Source organism: Protomyctophum parallelum, assembly GCF_964188405.1.
Source record: "Protomyctophum parallelum genome assembly, chromosome: 11".
NCBI lineage: Eukaryota > Metazoa > Chordata > Actinopteri > Myctophiformes > Myctophidae > Protomyctophum > Protomyctophum parallelum.
The window spans coordinates 38,489,490-38,507,704 of record NC_139707.1 but is presented as its reverse complement, the minus strand read 5'-3'; the positions used below and the strand labels follow the sequence as shown (position 1 = coordinate 38,507,704).

Here is an 18,215-nt window from a genome sequence, read left to right as displayed (position 1 = left end):
TTTTTCAGACGGGGAGCGACTATAGTCATTCATTTTCAACGAGAGGTGGTGCGTTTGTTTTTCGGCCCGTATTTTCCGTGGCCCTGTGAAATTGCCGCCCCGCGCGTGCTCGTTTCGTGCATACGCCCGCGTGGGCGACTAGACCTGGATTGTGGTGAGCTTTTGTGTAGGGCCGCTCAGTGGTGTCTCCCGTCCTCAAGTTCAAGGTGGAGACGGTGCCCCTCCGTCACTGTGTATGGGCAGGATTTCAGTCTCAGGGTTTTCTAGGCGTGTTATGTACGGAAATGCAATTCCGTGCTATTTCACCGCGTTTGGTTGAGACTATGGGTGAGCCAAGACGAGGCATTCAAAATAACCTATACCGCATACTGTAGCTGAAGAAACCACAGCACCTAATAGTTCTGTCTATACTGTGAGAGCCAAAAAGGACTTGTTGGACGGATATAGCATTTTGTTAAAGCCCAAATTGTCATTTTGTGGTGGCTCTAGAGTATGCATGCATAATTATGAATCTGTATCCATGAAGTGAATGTTTTGCACACAAGGCCCCCCCGGGCCTGTGGGATGTGTCCCAATCCAACATCCTATTCCAGTGTGTGTGTGTGTGTGTGTGTGTGTGTGTGTGTGTGTGTGTGTGTGTGTGTGTGTGTGTGTGTGTGTGTGTGTGTGTGTGTGTGTGTGGTGTGTGTGTGTGTGTGTGTGTGACCGTGCTGACTTGACAAGGTCCAGTGCAGACCACGCGTTCCCTCTGACCTTCTGACGCATGCAGGACAGACACGGAGGCTCGGCTTAACGTGATGGATAGATGGTATGGGTCATTATACGGAACATGACTGCAATTTCACTCTCATTAACCCGCTCTGACCCGAGATCGGATTCTAAAAATGTCTTCTATACGTCCTGACGGTTTTACTGAAAAGGCTACGTTTCAGTGTGTCAGTGGTTCTTCGATTTTTCAAAAATAGCAGACCTACAAGCTCGTAGCGCGCCACTCGGTGGCGCGCTGTGAGCTTGTAGATCTGCTATTTTTCAATAGCTGAAGCATGACATGATGCTAACGCTGAAAGGGGTTCCCGCGCAAAATGGGTTAAGAGGGGCCAGCACACGAGCTCCTGGGCGATCAATCCATCATTCAGTCATGTTGCATACTTTGCCCACATATTTATGAGGCCCTCAGAGAGAGAGAGGAGGGCTTTGTCTTCATGGTTAATGCATAGATGAAAAAGTCAGGTAGTATAGCGATAGTATAATAAATAATATATAATTATTGTGTATGTGATAAATGTGTGTCTTTCCCCTTCTCAGCCTCTCTATACCATGCAGTCAAAGGCGTCACATTTCGGTTTGTTTCTAAGGCATTAGATTGCGCGCCAGAACATATAATGAAATATTACTGGAACTCCAAGACGGACTGCCTAATAAGACATAATTATGCCTACATTTGTGATACAGTTACAGAATTATGTTAAGTTAATAGGTGGCATAATAAACTGCCAAAGAGCTGTGTTTCGCCCCTTTCCATTCATGGACTGAACTAACTCATTATAATTTCAGTGATTTGACATATACTATTCTCATAATTTTTCAATAGCTAAATTATAACGTAATTATATAAAACTAGAAAAAGTGCCCTTCTGGGCACAGGTCTCCACCAGGTTATCCACAGATCCGTGCAGTTAGAGGTAAAAACACTTTTGGGCCAGTTATAGCTCCACCTTGAGGCTGAGTTGAAATTGTTCATGTGGCATTTTGTCCTGGGCCTAGTGGGAATGTGGGTGCACAATTTCACGGAAATCACGCGATGTGTTCATGATTTGCAGCATTTTGTTTGAAACTGAGCACTCCTGTGAACTTTGGAAGCCAATCTTAACCAATCAGGATGGAGTCTGAGAAATCTGAAAGAGCGGTTTGGTTGAATGGCTCTAGAGAGACTGTGTACCAATTTGCGTGATGTTTGGACAAAATCTGTAGGTGTACTGTGCAAAAACTTGTTTTGCACAAAGCGGCCTCCTGGTGGCGCTATAACAGACCGTTCTGGAAAGTTTGGGGCAGAGGTTCATCGTTGGCATCCAGGGAGTGTGTGTACCAATTTGTGTGATGTTTGGACAAAATCTGTAGGTGTACTGTGCAAAAACTTGTTTTGCAAAAAGCGGCCTCCTGGTGGCGCTATAACAGGCCGTTCTGGAAAGTTTGGGGCAGAGGTTCATGGTTGGCATCCAGGGAGTGTGTGTGCAAAATATGGCATCGACCGGGTTAACGGTGGCCGAGATTAGCTGTTCACGGACACACGGACGGACACACGGACGGACACACAAACGGACGGACGGAGTGCAAAACATACTCTCCCCACATGCCTTCGGCCTGGTGGAGACAATAATGTATGTAACCAGCAAAAGGGGTTCTCGCTCAAAATAGGTTAATATCCCTTATCTCCAAACTTATTTTGAAAAACATTTTAAAACGTTTAAACTTTTTAAACTAGCCGATCTACATCGGCACGTTGTGAGCTTGTAGATCAGCTATTTGGACTATTTTAAAATGTATAAAATTGGGATAAGCATATATGCAAAATATAAGGTGTATACCCGCTTGTTCCAAATGTTAATGCAATGCCAACTGGAGCCCATGCATGACCACCGGAACAATGTTTTTTTTCTTTTTGAGGGGCGCTAGCCCCTCCTATGTCCAGCTTTTAGTGTATGTGCACAAACTTTGTCCTACACAAACATAAAAAATTCCCATTGACAATGAATGGACAATTTTACGTCATAGTGTACGCCATGATGATGTACGTGTACGATGATAAGAGTGCCGCTCACTTCACACGAGTGTGATTTCTGATATTATAAAGCTGTATGATAGACGGTATGATATGGGACCTGGATGTTGGATAAGGGGCACTGGCCCGAAAAAGGTGGGAGAAACACTGCCCCTAACCTAACCCTTTATATAAATCACTTCCATTCCAAAATGTGCCATTCTTATTACTTAACCCATTCTGGTCGGGGAACCCCTTTTGGTGTTTTAACTAAGCATTATGTTATACTTTAGCTATTGAAAAATAGCAGATCTACAAGCTCATAGGTCTGCTATTTTTGAAAATGTGTGAAAATGCGGCACAAATCTTTGAATATATATATTCTTTCAGAATACTTTATTTTATTTATTTCAGGTCTAAGGGCTAGATGGGCCTACATGCTGTGCAACAGAAAACACACTCATATTTCCTCTGAAAATCTGCAGTAAAACATAGCCGGCTAACGGAAGAAGTTTTTCTCAGGTGCGCTTGTTTGAGAGACAGAGAGCGAGGCAGGGAGAGAGGTTTTCAGGAGCTGCACGGCAAGGATAGATGCACATGTCACTTCTTCAAAAGATCACGAGGCATTGGATTGATGATAGTGTAGGTGTGTGCAGATAACCCTTCCTGCGTCTGTCAGTCTGTGATGTGATGTGATGTGTGTGTGTGTGTGTGTGTGTGTGTGTGTGTGTGTGTGTGTGTGTGTGTGTGTGTGTGTGTGTGTGTGTGTGTGTGTGTGTGTGTGTGTGTGTGTGTGTGTGTGTGTGTGTGTGTGTGTGTGTGTGTGTGCGTGCGTGCGTGCGTGCGTGCGCGCGTGCGTGTCTGCATGGCAGATTTATTTTCAAATACCAAGCCCTCAGCCCATATATTTGATGTTGGACATATCACACACATACACACGCGTGTGCTCACACGTACACACACACACACACACACACACACACACACACACACACACACACTACACACACACTACACACACACACAATACAGGTGTGCGCACACATCACATGCACTCAGATGCACATCAATGAGAGACTGAATGCTATGCTGCTGCCTGCCGGTATTAATAATGGATACACATTGCATTATTAAAACACCCTTGACTATTAATGCTCAAATGTGGAGGGAGGGGAACAGAACCGTGGTGAGCACTGCAAACTATATCCACAGCACACACATGATGGCAGCCTATACAGTACCATGGGCCTGTTCTATAGCCATCACTGTGCTATACAGTACGATGACTATGGCGCTGTGAAGGGGAACGTTGGCATCATCATCGTCGTCGTCGTCGTCGTCACCGTACAGTTATAGCGATGCTGACAGGTCCTGACAGGTCCTGACAGGTCCTGACACTGCTAGGGTTTTCTGTTGTCGGCACAGAGAGCGCTAACTGGGACGGGAAGACAATGGCTTAACCCATTTTGGGCCGGGAACCCCTGTTGGTGTTTTAAGAATTATGTTATCTGCTATTTTTATTAAATTCGTGAAAATGCAGTGCAAATCTTTGAATATATATTCTTTCACAACGGATGTTTTGAACTCATGTCGTTGCTTCTGGGGTTTCCCTGGAACTACATATTTTCACGGGCCAAATACATATAATTCTGGGGGTCCTTGACATGGAAAATGTTGAGCACCACTGATATAGAAACAGAGGGTTTTTCAGAAAACTGTCGGGGTTTAGAAGACATTTGTAGAATCGTTCCCGGGTCAAAATGGCTTAACGCTTGAATATTCTCAACAGGAGAATGGTGCTACAGTAGTAGTCATTTGTGGTGATGAGGTGTTTCGGATTGAGGCACTGGAGATAATAATGAGGGGAAATGACACAGGTGTTGATGATGATGATGATGATGATGGCAGTTCCTGTTATTGGTTCTCAACCTGTGGTTTTTGGTCGGTCCGAAAACAATACCCCAAGAAAAGAATACTGCATAAAAAGTATAATCATCAAACTATACTATAAAACTGGTGAAACATTGTTTGGCCAAGTTGTCAAATAATAATAATCTGTATAGTAAATAGCATACATTATGCTTCTCAGAATCATTGATGTTGTTGATGTGAGGTTATATTTCAGACGCACGCACGCACGCATGCACGCACACACGCACGCACGCACGCACACACACACACACACACACACGCACGCACGCACGCACGCACGCACGCTCATGGAGGGTACACAATCAGATACACCACATGCAGCCTCTCTATGGTCATTATTGAAAGGTTTCCTTGACATTGTCAGAACAGAACCAATTTCATCTCTTTGACAAAAACGACCAACTGTGGAGAGAAAAAACAGAACCAATTTCATCTCTTTGACAAACACGACCAACTGTGGAGAGAAAAAAAAAGAAAAGTGCATGGAACTTTATTACAAAAGTACAGATGGAGGAAGATTATACAGTATATGTGAAGAGGCCATCGAGCCAAACTAACTCTTAAGTACGAGATTTCTCGTGCTTTCCCTCTACACCCGCTGTCTGCTAAGTACGAGATATCTCGTACATAAAGCTTTATATCAAATAGCCGAAAATCTACTTTTAACTCTGGCCCGGTTGCTAGGCAATGCCTTGCTTACCCCCCAGCACCAGGATACGTGTGCACGCGTCCCATAGGGTCCCGTTCAAAGTAGGATCCTCTTTGGCTGTTATCTTTAAAAAGAAATGTGGCGCTGTCCGAGGTGATCATCCTCCATTCGAGGTTCGGATGTGATTTGTGATTTTGTATCGCATCGCACCCGACATGTTAACGTTTATGAAACATTGTGAGCTACTGCTAACATTAGCCGCTCCTTACAATGGCGGTCTCCAAGCCGGGAAAACCGGAAATGAAAGTACCCGAAAAAAGGGGAAACAGCCCTGGCAAGGCTTACCTATACCCTCTGCTGCCACCTAGTGGCAGATAAAGAATTAAGTACTGTAGTGTAGAGGAGAAGAGAGAGCAGCTGACCATTAAAATGTCCATTAAAACAAGACTGATTGGGGACTTGCTGCACCTGTGTGGGAGATGAGGTGTAGGAAGTGGTGTGTTGTTTGCAAATCATTATGCACTGGGAATTTGCGTCTACCCGCTTATAGCGAGTTCATTGCTATTTTTGACACGTTTTGTTCTTTTGGCAGAAGCAACACCCAGACAGACATCAAAAAAAAAAAAAAAAAACAACTGGCTTCATAATTTATGTGTTATGCTTCTCTGTTTCAATATAGTACGGATGAATCCCTCAAAGAGATATAGCTGTTGGCAGAGAGACAGTGCAGACAGTACAGTACAGACAGACAGACAGACAGACAGACCTTTCCGTTTGTTCTATTACGCTTCTCCGTTTCAACATGGACAAACCCCTCAGGCTGTGAAGAAATAAATTAAGAGATAGATCGAACATGTTCTGCGCAGGGGAGGACATGATGGTCTTAACAACAGAAATGAATAAATACAAACTCTGGTTCGATAGAAATAAATTATCCTTAAATCTAAGTAAAACAAAATGTATGGTATTCGGAAACCGCCAAATACAAATGGATATCCAGTTGATTATAGATAATAATAAAATAGAAAGAGTTTATGAAAACAAATTCTTGGGAGTGATCCTAGACCATAGGCTCTGCTGGAGACCCCATATAAAAAATGTGGGGAACAAGATGGCAAAGAGCATCTCAGTTATAAATAGGGCAAAGCACCTTCTCAACCCCAGCTCATTGCACACATTGTACTGTGCAATGATCCTACCCTACCTGAACTACTGCTCTGAGGTATGGGGAAACACCTACCAATCAACCATAAATCCACTGATTATATTACAAAAAAGAGTAATAAACAATGCAGGATACCGGGACCACACACACCCACTATTCATACAATCACACCTCCTGAAGTTCACAGATATGGTCAATGTAGAAATTCTACAAATCATGTACAAAGCAAGATATAAACAATTACCGGTAAATGTACAGGACAAATTTCTAGATAAGAACCTTAGAGGACCACTGAACTTCAAGAAACCTGTGATGCGCACAAACTTAAAAACAAGGAGCATCTCCTCTTACGGAGTCACACTGTGGAATGAGCTGGAGGGTGAACTAAAGCACTGTGGAAACATAAACCAATTAAAAAAAAACTATCTTCGATAAATACAGAAGCGAAGAGTACTAATGGCATTACAAAAGGGGAACTATGACGTACTGTACTATATAATTATATTTTCTTATTACTATAGTATACCATACATTATGAAATATATTTATATATTATATGTACAGTCAAACCATATCATATATTATTAGTAGACCACTATTGGTAAACCACACCACATATTATGTATATATAATATATTATTATTATGTTGCATGTGTTATATATTATATATATATTATACCATTATTATTATTGTTGTTATTGTTGCTACTGTCATTATTATTTACAGTTGTTATTAGTATATATATGTGTATATATATATGTACATATATATATATGAATGTGTGTAGATAATTGTACATACCTAAGGACAGCATGAATGTATGTATGCACTGTGTAAGCAGGCACGGTCTGCTACACGTGCACAAATGGACTCCAGGGGTAGGGCCCGACAAGCCTATGGCTTCTCCCTAGCCCTTTTTCTGAAACTGAAAACTGAAATCTTGACAGTGAAGGGAGCAGAGAAGACAGCACAAGGGAGATAGAACAAGCCAGTTGGACAGAAATTAGTGTGATCATAGCAGGCTGTCGAGGTCGAGAGACGCGTGGGTGATGGGCGGCTGGGGCGGGGGATGGGAAGAGGAAGAAAATAACATGGAAAAAGCCGAGTGATTCTCTCTCTCGCTTTCAAAACCCATACAGACCCCCGTCACGCTCCCGACTCGATCCCTACCACTCCCTACATCTATCGGACTCACCACTGACTGTCTGTACCCTCCAGCATGTCCTCCCTCCTTTGTGTGTTCCTCCTGCCACTTCCATAATATCTCTCTGTGCCTCTGTTCCTGCAGAGTAAAGGGGCTTAGCTGTGTGAAGGCCCGCTGGTCTGTGACTTTCTTTTCAGCCACCGTTGCATACAGTACACATAATGGCGGACGCAAGAGCCAACACTAGACTGCCGACCCGGAGCTTCGTTATAGTGTTTTGCACGCTGGATACATGTCCGGCTGGCTTGGGCGGCCATCTTAGATGCTAAATAATTAGCGGCAATACTATAGTGAGCTAAAATGAAGCCATCATTGCTCTAGAAAGCGCCAATGTTCCAATCGGGATCACCGGATAATCAGCAAAGACCTCCGAAAATTGCGCGTTTTATGAAAACCATGGAGAGCTCTGTAGATTTATTCACAGAGCTCATTCAGAGTTATTCAGCTTTTTGTCCATCTGTATACAAGGAGTGAACGGCACTGCGGATGCGCAAACCCGTCTAGGATCGCTGAAGAAGGAAAGGCCAAGCCAAAAAAAGAAAAGAAATCAGCGATCCGGTTTGATATCAATAATAAAGCTTATCTGACGTTCCGCCAATAGCGGTTGCCGGTTGGATTCTAATTGGTGGAACTTTCCGTCACGAGCATTTCATTTGTTAAAGGACCTATTACATCAAATTCAACTTTTTCAATGTATTTTGTGTTTTTGGGGCTCCCATGTGTTTTCTATCCCCACAAATAACCAATTTTGAACAATCAGGCTTTCATATCATATAGATGCTTTAATTGAAATTGCTCTCAGGAACAGCTCAACTGATTTTGTCCTCATCGTGATGTCATCAATGTCACCCTATACTTTGTATAATTCCTCCTCTTCTTCAGTCTTCAGTTCCAAATTTGCATTTCCACTTTGTTTACAATGTCCACCATTGTTGATTTTCCAAGCTGGCATGGAATGGAAACAAGCCTGGTTTTATCTAGCATCAGTATTATAATATCTCAAATATTAAATAATCTGCATATCAGCACCCCCACCACCTCAGGACATTGTGGTACTGCAGCTAAAACTGCTTTCAAAGAAAGCAAGGGCTGGTTATATCAGAGTGGTGATTGAGGCTCAAACCATTAGAAATAACTTTGAGGGACACAGACAATACGATATTAAATATTAAACGCAGTTTTAAAATGCATGTTATTTGCGCTTTAAGACTTGTGAAAGGAATATGCATTGCATTTCTATTTATTAGTGTAAACCTTTAATTATAGGTAGCAGATCTACAAGCTCATAGCGCGCCACCGAGTGGCGCACTACAAGCTTGTAGGTCTGCTATTTTTGAAAAGTCGTTAATGTGGCGCAAATCATTGAATATATATTTCAGAGCGAACATTTTTAACTAAAATATTGGCTTCTGGGGGGGGGGGGGGGTCCCTGGAACTAGAAGATATTTTGAGATGGGGGTCCGTGGCCCAATAGAGATAATTCTGGGGGTCCTTGACATGAAAAAGGTTGAGCACCACTGACATAGAAACATAGGTTTTTCAGAATGTTTTTAGGATTTAGAAGCCTTTTTTAAATCGACCTCAGTCCAAAATGGATTAACTAGCTAACTCGTAATTAGAATGTTAGCAACAACCAGGTCAATAACCAGTGTCCTATACACCCAGCTCATGGTAAGAAGGATGTCTCTATAGAGGGGCCAGCAGTACAGTCATGCATGTATGTATAATGTACCCTGTCCCCTGTCTCATCACACATCCGGTGGCCTGCCCGGCTGGCTTCTGTTGTAGATGAGTCACAGGGTCCGGTCCTTTCATGTCTCTTTCATGAGCTCAAACACAAACAGTGTGTGTTTAAATTGGACCTATACGCAGCCTCTCTGATCCTCATGACCTTTCTCTGAAGTGGAGATATATCGGGGGGAGAAATGCACGTGCTGCAAAGAAGTCATTGCTTCCCAAGATACTATATAAGATATTGTGTAATGTTGTGTCTTCCTCTGTAATGTATTTTTGTTTTCTTATGTGTGGCTGTAGCTGGGGTGAAAGCCCAAGACTAATTTCCCTTGTGGACAATAAAGTTTACCTTGACCTTGATACTAACTACTGTGTGTTTATGTGTGTGTGTGTGTGTGTGTGTGTGTGTGTGTGTGTGTGTGTGTGTGTGTGTGTGTCTCTTCTCTATTTACACGTCCTGTGCACGTATGCGTCTTCGCCCCTCGCGTGCTTGTTGTGTCTCGTCCGGCCTCTCCCCTCTAAAACGGCGTCGGCGTGCAGGCAAAGGCGACCTGATTGGCTCCGACTACCTGACCAAGGAGCAGGTGATCAAGACCAACGCCAACGTCAAGGCGCTGACCTACTGCGACCTCCAGTACATCTGCCTCAAGGGCCTCCGCGAGGTGCTCCGCCTCTACCCCGAGTACGCCCAGAAGTTCATCAGCGAGATCCAGCACGACCTCACCTACAACCTGCGGGAGGGCCACAGCGCCGACGTGAGTACAACGACGAGAGGGCTCGTGTGTGTGTGCGTGTGCGTGTGTGTGTGTGTGTGTGTGTGTGTGAGAGAGAGAGAGAGAGAGACAGAGAGAGAGACAGAGAGAGAGAGAGGTTGAGACTCGTCTCGTGCTGTGCCCACCACTAGTGCCGAGTGTCGACAAAAGCGACAAAACGACCATGTGTGACCAGCTACACTACATTGCTGCAGAATCACCATTGAAGTGTTGCTCTGCGCTGCCACTGAGTTAATTATAGCAGAGGGAACTGGCTAACAGCAAGGATGTGTTTGTGTCTTCCTTTTTACGGAACGGAGCAGAAAATGTGAGGAGACAGAAGTGGAAATAGTGAAACAAAAAACATAACACATTAAAATATTCAATCTGACCAGAAGAAGGAATAAAACATATCCCCACTGGTAATAAATTAATACCCAGGGGGGGGGGATATCAAAAGTGGAGGCATGAATTTTCACCCCCGTCCCCCAGCAAATCAAACCCTACACACGCACACACGCGCGTGCGCGCGCACACACACACACACACACACACACACACACACACACACACACACACACACACATTTAACATCTTTATTTGCATTCACATTTAACAAGAAATTCACGAAAAACACAAACGATAGTGGATGCGCAAACTTGGAAAACTCTACAACAAGTGCTTCAGGATACAGAGCACGGGTACAGAAAGCATCGCCTTCTCCATGTGTGGCCAATTATTTGCAGACACAGAACAGAATTTTGCCGATGCCTTAGCTCTCGGCACACACACAGACACACGCACACACACACACACACAGACACACGCACACACACACACACACACACACACACACACCGCTATATTTTGCACAACCTCTCAGCATTGGCCTCACGTATCAGTCCCGGCTCGTCTAGGGATGGCAGTGGATGTAAAATGATGCTGAGGTAAATGTCAAGGCTCAGCATCTGGTCTCAGCGACCCCGAGGAGGCCCTCACCTTGGCAGAGGTCACGTGGGTGGACTGTATGCATAATCTACAATCTCAACTTCACTCCCACACACACTGTCAACACCATGTATGTACAGCGCACACACACAAATACATGCACCTCAGCACATAAATACACATACAGTAAACATAATATGCACGCACGTACACACGCACACATGCACACACACACCCTCTCTCTCTCTCTCTCTCTCTCTATATATATATATATATTATATATATCCTTGTGCATTTACATTCATGTGCTGCCACCACACATGCACACTGTGCAGTTTTCAAGGTTTGCAATGTTTAGTGTTTCATCTTGTCCATGTATGTTTTATGTGCACATACACATACACACACACACACACACACACACACACAGTACACACACACACACAGGCTTTGCCTGCCTGCATGGCTGCAGCCAGCGCAGCAGATTGAGAGATAGATATGGATCCAGGAATAGCTGTGGGCGCTGCTGTTTCGAGCCAGCCCTGTTGCTAAGAATAGAAGCAAGGGGAGGCTGGGGCTCTCCCTGACTGGCTCTGCATGCAACCCCCGCGGCTGCTGCTAAGATTGGATCCTGCCTGATAAAAATAGCCCAGCCGCCAGCCCGAGATGAGGGGGGGGGGGGGGGGGAGTGCAGAGGAGGAGACGCGACGGGGAGGAGGAGGAGGAGGAGGAGGAGGGAACCTCTGTTTTGTTCTCTCGCTCTCTCTTGCTCTGCGCTATCCCTCGTCCTCCTCTGCTGCAGTGCTGCTCCGTGTCTTCCGACCATGCTCACATGGTCGCAGGATGTGAGCATGTGTTTGGAGCCCCGGTCTCAGCCAAACACGGTGAAATGGGGGGCGGCAGTGCATGGGCGGCTCAGGGGGGGAGAGTGACCGGATGGGAACGGCAAGGTTCCCAGTTCAAACCCGGGTTCCGCCCCCAGAGTTTGTGTCGAAGTGTCCTTGAGCAAGACTCTGAACCCCTAATTGCTCCCGGTCTGCAGGTTGGTGCCTTGCATGGTCTCCCTCCTCCGGCATCGGTGTGTGAATGTGTGTGTGAATTTGGTGAATGTAATGCACAATCTCTATATAAAATGCACCATTTACCATTTACCAAATAACACGGACTGGCAATTCCGTACATACACTACCAGAAAACTCCAAAATATTACACTACTACTGTTTTGACCGCGACGGAGGCGAGGCTTTCACTACTAGCATACAGCTGTATGTACGTACGGAATTGCACCACGTTTGCGTGAGATCGGGTTGACGTTATTTATGATTCGCATCGTTCGCCACGGTCGCTTTAGCTCGCTCGGTGGTGGCTCTCATTGCTCAAGTTGGCTTGAGGCGGCGCCCCTCCATGAGGCGGCGCCCCTCCATGAGGCGGCGCCCCTCCATGAGGCAATCTGTGCCAATCTGTGTTATTTCACCGCCTTTTGGGGCGAGATGTGGCCTGCGTTTGTGTCGCTGCTTTCTCACAGCTTGACGGCAATGCAGAGCCAGGTGTGTGTGGACTGTGTGGCCATGCAGGCCTGCCTCTTCCATCTCTCCAATCCACATGTCCAACGTGGTTATTATTTATGCAAATCCCCTCTGGTGTGACAGACCAGCTAACACAGGGAGGGGGGGAGGGGCAGTTGTGTGTGAGCAAGCAGCCTGGTGAACCATTATGTCAATTCATATTATCATGTGTCTTCTGGGTGTTTTCATTACCGTGTGTCTTCTGCAGAGTGGCTGGGCGGTGTGTTTTTACCAGCCAGAAAACCAAAAAGCACTCAGGACCAGCTGTGATTGACAGACGCTGATTGGCTCTTCCACGTTTTGACACGTGATAATGGATTCATTGTTTAGCAGCGTGTGTGTGTGTGTGTGTGTGTGTGTGTACTGTGTCTATTTGTTTTTGAAGAAACGGACAAAGTAGAAGAAGGAAAAGAATGCAGGAACAGAAATACGGAGGATAGCAAATATTCACCAGAGATGAGAAAGAGGTTGTTTTTTATTACACGTCAAGCAAAAGTCAAGTAAAGCTGAGAAAGTTAAGAGAAGAAGAAAGAAAGAAAAAGACAGACAGACAGAAAGAAAGAAAAGTTGTGTTATCTTACCTCAAACTTCCTCGTGTCCTTCTATTGCGGATTCACCGGCAGCTGACTCGACAGTCTGCCACGACAGTCTGCCACGACCTGTGTGTGTCTGTCTGTCTGTGTGCGTGCGTGCGTGCGTGCGTGCGCGTGCGTGCGTGCGTGCGTGTGTGCGTGTGTAGGTGAGTGCGTGCGTGTGCGTGCGTGCGTGTGTAGGTGAGTGCGTGCGTGTGCGTGCGTGCGTGCGTGCGTGCGTGCGTGCGTGCGTGCGTGCGTGCGTGCGTGCGTGCGTGCGTGCGTGCGTGCGTGCGTGCGTGCGTGTGTGCGTGCGTGTGTAGGTGAGTGGGGTAGACAGAGGACATTATGTGCCGCAGCATCCATTCGGCTCAGTGCACTGATCAGTGGTGCTGACGGGGGGAGGAGGGGAGGAGGGGAGGAGGGGAGGAGGGGAGGAGGGGGGTCGCCCACCGTGCATCAGAAATGTGTCCAAGTGTGTTCTACTCATGTTAGGAGTCTGCACGCTCGGACGTGCACGCACAAGCACAGCCACACTTTCCCTTTTTCATACATGTCAGTACACTCAATCTCAGACATTCCTACATGCATGCAGACACACTGCATACACACACACACACACACTTATGTAAGCACATAGTATGTTTGCACGCATGCATGCACGCACGCACGCACGCACGCACACGCACACACACACACACACACACACACACACACACACTATGGGCACACACATGCATTGCATGCACGCAAGCACACGTACACGCATGCATGCACGCATGCGCGCACACACACACACACACACACACACACACACACACACACACACACACACGCATGCATGGCTGCACACACATGCATTAATAACATTACACAGCAGGCATGATTTATTGGGAAGAATCTGCCATTTGTCAAGTGTGAGCATTCTATTAATTTGACCTCAAGCATACGACATGACTTACATGCTGAATGGGAATGTAAACACACACACACACACACACACAGGCACAACCATAATGGATACTCACACAGCCGCACATATATATCACACCCCCGCATCGCAATTGCGGTTTCCTCTGGCACCGGGAGCTAAGATTAGAACGAGAGAGCTAAAAATAGCCTCACTCCGGTGGAGGGGTAGCGAGAAGGGATGAGAGGGGTTGACTGAGAACAGAGGAGTCCTGGAACAGGGAGGGAGGGAGAAACTTTTTTCTATAGTCAGTATTAAGACATTAAGATTCAGATAATTAACCTACACAAAAAGACACACTAAAAAAGGACGTTTATATACAATAAAAATAAGAGTTAAAGTTCAAATAAAATGGAAAGATCAAAGATAAGATAACCAAGGGGATGGGTATCAAAGAAACAGATAATCAATATACTGTAAAAGGAGGAAAGACATGCACATCACACTCAGAATTGGGCGAACAAATATGACGTGAGAACTGAAATGTTGTAGGATTTCTCACCGTGTGTACGAGCATTCTCTTTCAGTTCTCAAAGAAAGGAATAAAACATGTATAGTGGGTGTGAGAATATAGAGGAGAACACGGAGAGAAGGGAAGAGACAAAGCCAGAGAACGAGTCGGGGAACAGGCGAAAACAAAAGATATGAAATACGCTCATCATTACTTGCCATTCTTCTGATGTTTCTGCTCGGCCTACGTGACATGGTTTCAGAAGACGGGCAGAGTAGGAAAATGAGCACCCAGAATGTCTTCAGCACAAAGCAGCATTGTATGAGAACTCGTAAGGTTCAAGCTCGATGTCTCACACAGAATTTATTTCAGTTTATAGCAATGAATAACTGAAACAAAGATGATGTGTGAATGTTTGTATTTTGTACGGAAAACAAAGAAGATTCATGAGGGAGGTGAACAAATAACGTTTGACTGAGTTCTGAACTCAGTCAAACTCTGAAATGGAAAACCTTTCAGTGTTAGCCTATAGACAAATTCACAGAGGGGTGCCCTGGGGGTGCCCCATTACTGAGGGGTAATCCATGGAGCAGGTGCTCCGTAGGGCAGGTGTAGCTAATCAGTGCTGCTGCGCTTAATGGTACACCTCAGTAATGGCCGCACCCAGGCAAGCCTCTGAATTTGTCTATAGGGGAGGAGAGATTGAAAGACTCCACTGTAATGGAACAGCAAGTGCTGTGCCTTAGTGTGTTCACTTTCTGTGGACGTTCCCAACATCGCTGGTTCAGACCACAACCATCGGTTTCTAAGGAGAGATTGAAAATACAAATAAAAAGGCTCTTACACACTAATGGAACATGTGGCTCAGCGTGTCCCATGCACCTAAAAGGGTCCAAATTGTTCACGTGTTACATTTTAGGGACTGCATGGTCACCAGAGGGTGAAGAGACAGTGAAATACTCCACTCTTATTACTTAATCATCATGACACACAATTACATAATATATACTGTAATTTCCTATTTTCAATTTCATCCCTGTGTTTGTGTGCATAAAGAGGGTCCAACATATTGATGAAAGCCTTACTTTATTGTATGCAATGCCTGTCTGACATATGAAATAGGTAGTGATATCTCAACTTTTAGCGGCATTCGTTCCTTTACTAAAAGTAAAACTTGTTACTCTAGACTAGAGTCTTTCTAAAGCAGTGGTTCCCAAAGTGGGGACCCCCAGGGGTCCTTGAGGGAGTTCCAGGGGGTCCCCAGCTAAATGATAGTTTGTAACCAAATGGACCCTTATGGGTCTGTAACTCAGACCCATAACAGACCCAAACTAATTTGTACACCATTTGTACACTCTCAGAGTTAAATTAACATTGATTTTACAATATAAATTGGGGGTCCCAGAGATAGCCATTAAATTGGGATCCATATAGACTAATGCATGTCAAACTGGGGGTTCTTGAAATTAAACAGGTTGAGAATCACTTCTAGAGACGTAAAAATCTTCTCTTATGGGGCTAATTAGTGTCAATTTGGGGGTCCTTGACATGAAAAGGTTTGGGAACCACTGTTCTAAAGCACTCACTTCTATGTAGTCAGATGTACAGTAAGTGAACAGCCTTGTCTCACCTCTGGCAGGTGATTCAGCATGGACAATCAAAGAGGTGCATAATTAAACCTTGATTTTAATCAAGGCACCTGATGAAATATTGTACTAGTCTACCTCCTACTGGTGAGAAGTGGTCACTACACCAGAGTAAAACAAGTTCACCACTTCATTAGGCCTACTGACGAGTTTGCTCCCAAACCTGTGTGTGTGTGTGTGTGTGTGTGTGTGTGTGTGTGTGTGTGTGTGTGTGTGTGTGTGTGTGTGTGTGTGTGTGTGACGTGTGTGCGTGTGCGTGCATGCGTTTTTATTTTATGTTTTGATTGAACACTTGAAGCCTATGTATTCCAGGGGCAACATTCACCGAGCATTGTCATGTAGGTCGGCTATTTTTGTCAAACAGGTTTGGTGTAGTTTGGTCTAAAACAGCAGACCAAGCAAAGCCAAAGGTCAAGTTTCATATGTCAGTATCATTGTCAGTGGCATGGTCAGTATCATGGTCAGTGGCATGGTCAGTATCTTGGTCGGTATCATGGGCAGTATCATGACAGTATCATGTCAGTATCATGGTCAGTATCATGTCAGTATCATGGTCAGTATCATGTCAGTATCATGGTCAGTATCATGGTCAGTATCATGACAGTATCATGTCAGTATCATGGTCAGTATCATGACAGTATCATGACAGTATCATGGTCAGTATCTTGGTCAGTATCATGTCAGTATAATGGTCAGTATCATGGCAGTATAATGGTCAGTATCATGGTCAGTATCATGTCAGTATCATGGTCAGTATCATGTCAGTATCATGGTCAATATCATGGTCAGTATCATGTCAGTATCATGTCTCGATGAAATATATGAAAAGGTTGAATGTGCAACACAATTGTTTTTAAAGTATGTAGTTTGTGGTAGTGGGGAATCTGGGGATCCCTGCTTCATCTGTCTCTCAGGTCCTTGGCCTCAAAAACATTGAATAGCCCTGGGTTAGGACAACAATTTAGGATTGCAGCTTTAAATGAACAGGACTGAGGATTTCACTGTGACTTACATTTTGTTCCAACCGTTCTCTCTCTCTCTCTCTCTCTCTCTCTCTCTCTCTCTCTCTCTCTCTCTCTCTCACAGATGGACTGGGAGAGCAACGGCGGTCTGGTGAAGAAGCTGCCCTCCATAAAGGAGGACGAGGAAGGGGGCGACGAGGCACACGGCTCGGTGCTGTCCCACTCCCCTCGCTCCCCGCTGCGCCTCGGCAGGGGGCTCAGCTCCCCGCTGCGCTCCCCTCTGCTGCCCCCCCGGCCCTTCCGCGCCCCCTCCGACAGCGCCCGGCCTGCCACCCTGCAGATACCCGTGGTCAGTTTCATGAGTGCTCCTCCAGAGCTCAGCCCAAGGTACCACACACAAACACACACACACACACACACACACACACACACACACACGCACACACACACACAAGCTCACAAAGCTTTTCCTGCGACGCGTTGAGCTTGTACACGTGCTATTTTCCGTGCACGACACCCACCCACAACTAATCGGCATAAGTGCAACTCCCCCATAAATGTAACCTCTACATGCCTAATCAATCCTAATCTTGTAACCTCAACCTGAATCTTTTCCTGATATGTTACTTTGTTTAAACATAAAACATCCATTGAGGACCAGGAACATTGTCTCACAATGTCTATTTCTCAAATGCTACTGTACTATACTTACTGTACTATGTGAGACATACAAAAAGTTATACAAACATGTACGTACATATACACACGCACGCACGCACGCACGCACGCACGCACGCACGCACGCACGCACATGCAATAGTGAGACTAATATGATTCAGCTAGCAGTACATAGCTGTTGTTGTTTAGGTACACGTATACACGCAGTACATGTGCATGCAGTACAC

General features: G+C 45.2%; 1 protein-coding gene across 1 annotated transcript in view; it reads left to right on the top strand.

Annotated features, from left to right (window-relative positions):
* kcnh3 (potassium voltage-gated channel, subfamily H (eag-related), member 3) overlaps positions 1 to 18,215 on the top strand; it is a gene marked incomplete at its 3' end in the record, with an annotated part of 163,300 nt that overhangs the window by 142,549 nt on the left and 2,536 nt on the right. The window contains exons 11-12 of the mRNA XM_083776787.1: positions 9,985 to 10,199; positions 17,435 to 17,697. Of these exons, the coding sequence (XP_083632913.1) occupies positions 9,985 to 10,199; positions 17,435 to 17,697 (478 nt within the window). The remainder of the gene's footprint in view (positions 1 to 9,984; positions 10,200 to 17,434; positions 17,698 to 18,215) is intronic.